At 43.9% G+C, this 9,031-nt stretch overlaps 2 protein-coding genes and 1 long non-coding RNA gene across 4 annotated transcripts; 2 read left to right on the top strand and 1 right to left on the bottom strand.

Moving 5' to 3' along the window:
• Nucleotides 1-75: 75 nt before the first annotated feature.
• On the top strand, nt 76-3,844 carry srsf5b (serine and arginine rich splicing factor 5b). Its single transcript, XM_061270407.1, has 8 exons — nt 76-180; nt 431-572; nt 858-928; nt 1,146-1,268; nt 1,340-1,412; nt 2,588-2,661; nt 2,742-2,849; nt 2,986-3,844. Exons 2-8 carry the CDS (start codon nt 447-449, stop codon nt 3,509-3,511), a joined length of 1,101 nt encoding a protein of 366 aa, XP_061126391.1. The 5' UTR covers nt 76-180; nt 431-446; the 3' UTR covers nt 3,512-3,844.
• Nucleotides 3,845-3,953: 109 nt separating this feature from the next.
• On the bottom strand, nt 3,954-6,790 carry slc10a1 (solute carrier family 10 member 1). Of its 2 annotated transcripts, XM_061270409.1 has the most exons (8): nt 6,736-6,790; nt 5,873-6,092; nt 5,731-5,817; nt 5,528-5,640; nt 4,963-5,167; nt 4,702-4,880; nt 4,297-4,496; nt 3,954-4,149 (listed from the first exon to the last, which is right to left on the bottom strand). In XM_061270409.1, exons 2-8 carry the CDS (start codon nt 6,029-6,031, stop codon nt 4,088-4,090), a joined length of 1,005 nt encoding a protein of 334 aa, XP_061126393.1. In that variant the 5' UTR covers nt 6,032-6,092; nt 6,736-6,790; the 3' UTR covers nt 3,954-4,087. The 2 variants fall into 2 exon arrangements, with proteins under 2 accessions (XP_061126393.1, XP_061126392.1); XM_061270408.1 differs by having other exon boundaries at nt 4,092-4,496.
• On the top strand, nt 6,431-8,950 carry LOC133146556 (uncharacterized). Its single transcript, XR_009711377.1, has 2 exons — nt 6,431-6,576; nt 8,108-8,950. It is a non-coding gene; the product is annotated as an uncharacterized LOC133146556 (long non-coding RNA).
• The last annotated feature ends 81 nt before the right edge of the window (nt 8,951-9,031 follow it).

Raw genomic sequence — 9,031 nt, 5'->3', positions numbered from 1 at the left:
TTAAAAAAAAAAAGCATTGCCGATCTCCGGACTTCGGCTTTTTCCGGCCTTTTCCGGCCTTTTCCGGCATCCGCATTCGGTGTCACATGGGCGGAAAAGAAAGGCGCATGCACGGGTTCCATTTTGTTTAGTCTTTGACTGCTCTCTTGACGATCCGAACATCCCCCTCAAACGCTCAAGGTATTTATTATTACTATTACTATTATTATTATTATTATTATAACTCGAGGATTCGTGGTTAATGATTAAAATGACACGGACAGTTTATCACATACGTGATTAGCTATCTCTGTATTCTTGGTTTATTTTTCGATGGTAGCTAGGCCGCGCTAGCTTGCGTGCGGAATGACGAGTACTGAGAACAGCGCCAGAACATTAACTTGTATTACTATTATATCTTTGCGAATTATGTTTGTTTGTTCAAATCTAGAGCCGCAGCTTTCAAGATGAGTGGATCTCGCATATTCATCGGCCGACTAAACCCCTCAGCCAGGGAGAAAGATGTGGAGAGATTCTTCAAAGGGTACGGACGCATCCGAGACATCGATCTCAAAAGAGGTTTTGGCTTTGTGGTGAGTAAGATAGAAGATTTATTCAAAGGATGCTTTATTTTAAAACCACGTTTAATTGCTTATGAGTGGATACGTAAATTCTCACGATCTAAGCTTACTGAAATTGGAATTATTTGAATAAAACAAATAACGGTGGTCAAGTAGAGTAGTACATCTTCAACTACTTAAATAAACGTTTTTTTAGGGGGTGGGGTCTAAAATGTACGAAGGTACAAATTCTTTTTTTTTTTATATCAGACCAGAGCTGTTTAGAATAATTCTCATTCTGTACTTTATTTAATGCAGGAATTTGAGGATCCCAGAGATGCTGAAGATGCAGTGTATGATCTTGATGGCAAAGAACTGTGTAATGAAAGGTGAGTCGTTTTTTAGCTGTGACCAATTTAATGCAACGTTTGGAAATCTTGGCTCATGGGCTATATATGGCCTATCTGTGGTTTTGGTTTGGTTGATTTAATATAACCTATCTGGAAACAATTGTTTAACCCAACATTTTAACCCCAGGCAGGATGGGACGTTTGACACGTTCAATATGCTGCAAAGCTCAATTTCTTTTATTGTCTGTGATATCAGAGTGACCATCGAGATTGCTCGTGGACGTCAACACCCCGGCAGAGGAGGTAGAGGAGGCGGCGGCGGCGGTGGCGGAGGCCGCTTCCCAGATCGTTATGATCGAGGCGAACAGAACAATCGGAGGTATCACATATTCTTACTTCATAAATCTAGGAACGTTGTATGGCCATTTTCATGACGTCTCATTGTTTCAGTCGCAACCCGCCTCCGATGCGTACTGAGAATCGTCTGATTGTGGAGAACTTGTCCTCCCGTGTCAGCTGGCAGGTCAGTATTGCCACTTTTTTTCCTTTTCTTTTTTTTTCTTTTTTTTTATTCATTTGAAGCGAGTATCTTATACACCAAAAAATGCTGTGAGAACATCTTTAGGCCTCTTAAATAATTCCTGTAAATGTAGAATTTCTAGTCAAAATATTGTAGTCTTGCCTCAATTATGCTAATACAATTGCATCACCTTTTTATGATATTCTATTTTTCTTATATAATAAAAAGTAAGACACAGCAAAAAAACAAAACACAAGTAATCTGTTCCTTTTGTTCCAATTTTAACCAATTCTTCACCCCTTTATTTGCCAGCCTGACTGTTGTGTCATGTGGAAGAACTCGCTTATGGTGGAGTTAACCCCTTCTGGGTCCTTCTGTCTGGGTTGAGCCTGTGCTGTCAGCCAGTCTGTCCTACTCCTACTAGTTGAAGCCTGCTCGCTCCTCAATCGAGGGGAAGCGCTGGTGGCCCCTTCACTCACTTTCAACGCCCACTGTCCAAGGCAGGGGGCGCCAGGCAGTGGGAGAGAAAACAGAGAGTTGACAGAGAGAAAGCAGAGGAGAGAGCGCGAGTCGAAGGCCGAGTTGATCGATGGTTCGTTAAATTGAGGGGGCTTCAGTCGATCGATCAATCGATCGATATCCCCACCTCCCTTCCCCACTCTGGTGGTCCCACACATCGCGAGAGAGAGAGAGCGAGCGCGTGCAAATGCCTCCCCGGTGCCTGTGGATATAATCTGCTGTTACCCCAAAGGGGTTCGCTCTCAGGTAGTAGTTTCCTCTCTTCCACCCTGTTCACTCTCTTTGCTGACGCGGGGTGCCGAGGCAGGGGCGGGTCCCGGTGTCGAGCCCTGAGAATAAACGGGGCTCGTTGCGCCAAATTCTGCCCAAGTGGCGCCACTGCATTTTAATTCATGCAGATGGTGTTCATCTCTTTGTAGTTTTAATTCGAGTGCGGCCCAAGAATCTCAAAACTGCAGCGAATTGGCTGATCCTAAATTTTACATGGTTGTGTTTGGGTCCTAAACGCGGTCGTGTTGAAGACACGGCCGATCGAGAGGTTTGAGGTTCCTGGCCCCCTCGTGTAGCCTCGGTAGTTATAATCCATCTCTTCTTTTGACAATTCGATTGACCGACTGTCCTGAGTCTCTTCCAGCATTAACCGCCGTTTGCTTGTGTAGGACCTGAAAGATTTCATGAGGCAAGCAGGAGAGGTCACTTTTGCAGATGCACACCGACCGAAACTCAACGAAGGGTGCGTTGCAGTCATTTTCTCGTGTTTGAAGTGTATGACTGTGAACTGGCCCAGAAAACGTCTTGTCTTTATCTTTCCAGGGTAGTTGAGTTTGCCTCTTACAGCGACCTGAAAAATGCTCTTGAGAAGCTGTCTGGAAAGGAGTTCAATGGGAGAAAAATAAAGCTCATTGAGGCAGCCCAGAAGAGGTGACCTTTCCTTGAGAATTTACATTTATTGTTCTGCCTTTGAATGTACCTGCCTGCTATCTCGATTACGTGCGTGTCAATCTTAAATGACTACCTTCTTACGAAAGTTATTCTTCACTGTTGTCGCCTTCTAAAGGTCCAAAAGCCGTTCCCGCTCCAGGAGTTCATCTCGCTCCCACTCACGATCCCGGTCCCGTGGTCGCTCTTCATCAGGCAGTCCCAGGCGGTCTGGCAGTCCCAGGCGCTCCGGTAGTCCCAGGCGCACCGGTAGTCCCAGGCGCTCCGGTAGTCCCGGGCGCTCCGGCAGTCCGAGGCGCTCCGGCAGTCCCGGGCGCTCCGGCAGTCCCAGGCGCTCCGGCAGTCCCAGGCGCTCCGGCAGTCCCAGGCGCTCCGGCAGTCCCAGGCGCTCCGGCAGCCCCAGGCGCTCCGGCAGTCCCAGGCGCTCCGGCAGCCCCAGGCGCTCCGGCAGCCCGGCCAAACGCAGCAGTCGCTCCCGTAGCGGCTCCCCAACCAGCAATGCATCCCCCACTAACTCCAAGTCAATCGATCCAAACAAACATTCCCTCTCTGCTAACCCTCTTCCTCCTTCTTCTCCTTCTCATGATAAAGGCCATGGCTCTCGTTCACACTCTCTTTCCCCTTCCACCGAAAGCCAGCCTTAACTCACCCCCTATTGTCTTGGGAGACTCCGTTCAAGGTTTGTTAAAGCTCAACACTGTTTAAGAAAATATCAAGCTTGGGTAGAAAGGTATGCTTTTTTTTTTCTTCTTCAAAGTGATTGTTAGTTGTTTTTGATAAGTAAACAAGGTCTCTTGCAATTTATGTTCTTCCTCTTGAGTCACCCTGTTCTCCTGCCCTCTCTGGTGAGTCACTATTGGATTTTGGATGCTTGAATTCATGATGCCTTTTGTATATGAGGGTCTTGTTTTCAATAAAAATAGGGAAAATGTATGTGGGGAAATGCCGTACTTATTAAAGCAGTTTTAACAGTGTTACACACTCTCCCTTTGTCATTGTGAATATTCAGCCACTACAGTGTACCATTATCCTGTTCAGTGTCGCGAGGAGGTGAAGCTTAGATGCAGACAACCTTTCACACTTCCAACTGAACGGCAACTGTAAGTAGTAATGGTGAAAATTTATTGCAAAGCAGTCAACACGGAAGTCCCAACATGTTTCAAGTGCAACGTAAGTTCTGTTAGCCAATTCAGACATTGGCATGAAGGGAAATCCGGTCGTCATACCGTCCCTTCTGATAATGCTTTCAGTCCGGCATCAGTCATGGCAGGCTGATATTCATCTGTTGGTCAAACAGACCCAATTATGAATTTTTCTACTAAATTCTTCCCTATTAAGTTGCAATTTAGCTTTATTTAACATGCTGATAGCCTCCATTGTACTGTATGAAGCCAATAAGGGGAAAAAAAAACAAATGGCTGTTCCTTACCTTTGCCTTTTTTCTTGAGCCTCTGGTGGCATCTGTAGATGATGATAAGCGCAATGGCCTCCAACAACTGGAAGGATATGTACACCATCGGGAAGAGGAAGAGCGGGCCAATCACTTCCGGTGGAAAGGCCAGCTTCAGAATGGTTGAGCATAGCTGAATGTTCTGGCAGCCTGTTTCCATGGCGACAGTCCTCCTCTCCCTAGGCAGTCGTTCGGGAGAATACATTCATAAGTCATGAGCACTTAAGGGTGGTGCTCAGCAGAAAATGGTGGCCAATATATATTTGTAACTGAGGTGAATATAAAAAGTCTACACACCCCTGTTTAGGTTATTCAATTAGAACCATTCATAATTTCCTCCACCTAATGCCCCAATTCAGGAGCAAGCTTTTTTTTCTCACTCACGCTTGGCTGAGTCTGAAGATGGACGAAATGACGTAGCCGAAGGTGAACCCGATGAATGGCATGACTGCGCCAGTGGCCAAAAGGGGAGGAGACATCACCACTAGGATGGCGCTGCGGAATGCTACGGTGCCCACGACGGCAATCGCCACGGAGGAGATGGACATGATGGTCAGACCTATCTGAGAGTAGATATCATTTTTGCTGTTGATTGAGTGAGTCGTACATATTTATGTACTATCTAGTCTTTGTGATACAACAGACCTTGGTGATGATCTTGGAGTATTGGGGCCTATAGTGGTTGATGAAGATACCAATCCCACAGGGCACGAGGATCATGGCCAGCGCCACGGTGATGTCAACGTAGGGAACGGCGTTCTGCAAGTCGCCGAAGCCCTGACAGTAAAGGTAGAGTAGGAGCGGCATCATGCCCAGAGCCAGCAAGGTGGAGCAGGACGTCATCACAATGCTGTGGAGAGGAACATGTAACTTCAAACCTTCAAAATACACTGTAAAAAAAAAAAAACACTTGAGGGAGCGCATATAACATCTCTTTAATTTATCACCTTCACACAATAATTCCCAGTTGTGGACAAGATAAGATCCACAACAGCAGGAATGCACTGAAGAACACAGGACACACCTTTTTCTTGGTAAAGGAGGACCCCATCGGGGTGAATGGCCAACAAGGCTTTGTGATAAATATTACAGTATCAGCGTTTTATGACCATGCGGGTCAGTCAACTCTAATGACCGTGACTGCATCATTAAGGTTGTTGAACTGTTTAGTGAAATAAAATAATCAACTATGCATGTGTGTGCTGTATACCTTAGGTTCATATCTCCATTTATAGCCAACGCCAAGATGTTGGAAAGGGTTCCTCCTGGGCAGCATCCACAAATCAAGACTACCACAGCCGCCATGTTAGCTAGGTGGAAGCCCTGGAAGCAGCAATAATGGTAAACATCTCCTTTGTCTGAGTTAATTATTATCTCATTAGCATTCAGGTATTATGTGACCATCAAACCAACCTTGGCTAAGCAAAATGCTGTAAGTGGCATGACGCAATACTGGGCCAGAACTGCAATTACCACCCCTTTAGGTTTCACGATGTGACCCTGGGATGAGAATGTGATTAATAGTCAATTGTCAGAGTCAAATGAAAGAACTCACCTTGATCTTGGACACCTCCATGGTGCATCCCAGTGAGATCATGGTGATGAATAAGACAATCACCATGAGGACGTTAATAGTTTTGTCCACCACGGGTGACAAAAAGGGCTTAAAAAGAACAGCGCTGCTGTTCATGGATGTCATGTTGAAGGCGTCCATGGTAGTTTGGATTGGATCGGAATCCCACAACCAGCCCACGATGCGATTTGTGCGCAATGAACTAAGACAGACGATACAAAGAAACAGACATTATTGTTTAAAAACAATCTCACAGAGTACTTTTTTAAAGTTAAGAAATGCTTTTCTGCAAGGCAGAAAGGTCACAGTTTTATTGATAAGCGGTGCTTTGCTTGAGAGAAGTAATCAGTGGCCATCAGTTCATAGTACACACGCGGCGGACCTTTATCCTAATATTCATTGTGCACAGTTCATTACTTTGAAAATATTTTGCAAAGTAGAATGATGATTTACTTACAAATAAAGTGCATATAAATTCAAATAGACATTTTAAGTAATCAATATATTGAATAATTGTCAGTGTTTCTTCTTTCATGAAAGCCAAACATTTTGTTTTTGGATCTTTGCACTTAATAACAGAGAAAAAAAAATCTTCCTCCCGATCTTCACTTGACAATCACATCCTCCCTGCAGGCAAACTCCTGCTCTGTCTATCGCCTTTAAAAAGAGAAGAAACACTTTTGACGGTAAGAAAATCCTCAAGTGTTTCTCTCCATCACATGTGAATTACTGTGAAGGTGACAATTACACACCTTCTCCAAGAGGTCACTCTGTGCAAAGTGATCGAAAAGCCCCATGTGGAAAAAACAAAGACAGACAGATTCTTACACGCTTGTGTTGTTTACCTCTCAAAGCATGTGCACCTCTTCTCCTCCGCTCCCCAAGACTAATCTTCTTCCATCGACACTGACTTTTATGCTTCTCACTCTCACTGGTGCACTTTATGGTCGTGCACAGGTGCCATCTAGTGCATGTTTCTTGCACAGGGCGAGGCCTGCAACAGAGCTCAGCATAGCTGGGGTAATAAAAACTAATTTTGGCACTATTGTTTAGCAGATCTGTCTCACATAAATGAGTTTGTGTATCTTATTTCAAATAAATATTCCACTATAATGTGCAGATACAACAATTAACCACTTGGGGGTGCTGTTTTCAGCTCTTTTTTTTAAATTAATGTACAATAGAGAGAAGCAATTATTATATTATTACTGCGCTGTTAGTTAGTTATTCTTGGTGTATTTTCACCAGAGAATGTCAGTGAGCTTTTATTGAGAAACCTGGAACTTGTTTTAAATCATTGAGAGGAAAAAATATATCATTTGGGTGTCAGTCTGACCTCCCACTAGCTTGAACTCCTGCCACGCAAATCAGAAGAATTCTGTTGATCCGCATTTACGCTTCTGCTATATAATTAAAAAAATATTTCAGTTATAAATCATGAACGATTTGTACTATTTTTAACAGTGTTGGAAAAGAAAGTGGAACAAAAAAACAAGCGTGAGTACAGTAGCTTTCTTGGTATGTAGGCGGTGACTGACCCACCCTGTTATTTCCAAACAAAAACGCTACTTTTGGACCATACTGCAAAAGATCTAACGTATTGGTCAAGCATTTACATTAAACTACACGATTCTTATATAATGACAAGAAACGACAGCATGCAATTAGCATGGAAACAAATACAAATGAGTTTTTTTCACAGCTTCAATTGAGTACGATGACCACGATGCTGTCTATGAGTCATTGGTTAGCAGCACACCACAGTAGCCAGTGCCAAGAACAAACGCTGCATGCGACGGCCACGCTCGACAGACTGTTAGTCCAATATTAGTGCCAAGGTTGCTGATGACTTTCATGCTCTGCCTGTAAAATCTCCTGCAGAGCAAAATGAAGCACTTATGATGCTGAAATGCATTTCTGAGGGGAGAAAGTGTACACTACATAGATGAATGCAGTATACATGTATAGTATAGCTAGCTAGTTACTGAACCATCCATTCTTTCATCCATCACACATCATGGTCAAGGCATAGGTCCTCTCTGTGTTTTCCAGTTAGTGCCTGGTAGGGGGCCAAAGGAGGGCATGGTGGATAAACAGGCCACAATCCCTGTAAAGACATAGGGGGAGGGGTGGTGAACTGATCAAGCCTCTTGAGTGCTATAATTACAGTTCCCAGCATCACATGCCTGCGTTTTTTTTTTTGTTTTCCCTCCGCAGCTCCAGACACGACTAATCAATGCACACTCTTGACCAGCCAACCTGCAGGTCGTGACCTTGTGGGATTTGAATTGTCTCCAGAAACCCGCAAAGGCCAAGGGGGTAGAGATTAGCGACGAGGGTGTGGCGAGGTTTGTTTGTGAGCAGAGGGAAGGCTCGTGATCATATTCACTATGAGAAGGGCATGTAAATGTGATTGCTGACGACCACGCAGCAAAAGCATGGCCCCATTGTGTTGTGACCCTTTCGAGTAAATAGGAGTGACCTTGTTTGCCTCTGCTGCTACGGGACATAACTATGTTAAATACAGTATGAGAGGTTAACACACAGGATGAGTGGAAGCTTTTCTTCATTGATGGAGGGCAGGGTGTCGCCCACAGCTGCTGTGGCCTCGTGACCTGCTGAGGGGCATTTCATTATATATTTATTTACACATTTACTGAGCTGAAACTAATCCATAATGTAAGCTCCTTATCTATAGTACAATTTTGACCAAAAAAAAAAAAGGTAAAACCTGAGCAGATTATTCACAGTTTGTCCCGCAACCCAAACCCTGTTTATTATCCCTCACAAATATAGAAGTCCCTCATTATTATTATTTTTATTTTTTTCTATCTATCCATTTTCAGTTCAGGTCAGCCAATTTATCACAGTACACATGTGGAAAGGACAAACTGATATTTGGACCATCACTTGGTGGGAATTGAACCCTTGCAGCCTGCATAAAAGATGCATAAAAGATAGAATACATTTTAGAAGAATGAAACATGAAAAACAGATGTGTGTGTTATATAAGTACAAAGATGTAAAAATATAAGTCATGTCATATGAGGTCGCCTTACAGTTTCAGTGTTTTGGATTTTTCGAGGGTTGTGCCTTTCCACGTGTCTGCTCTGGCCCTGTTTTTCCCCGTAACCAAAAACT

Source organism: Syngnathus typhle, linkage group LG22, assembly GCF_033458585.1.
Source record: "Syngnathus typhle isolate RoL2023-S1 ecotype Sweden linkage group LG22, RoL_Styp_1.0, whole genome shotgun sequence".
Lineage (NCBI taxonomy): Eukaryota > Metazoa > Chordata > Actinopteri > Syngnathiformes > Syngnathidae > Syngnathus > Syngnathus typhle.
This window is presented reverse-complemented; position numbering and strand designations above follow the sequence as displayed.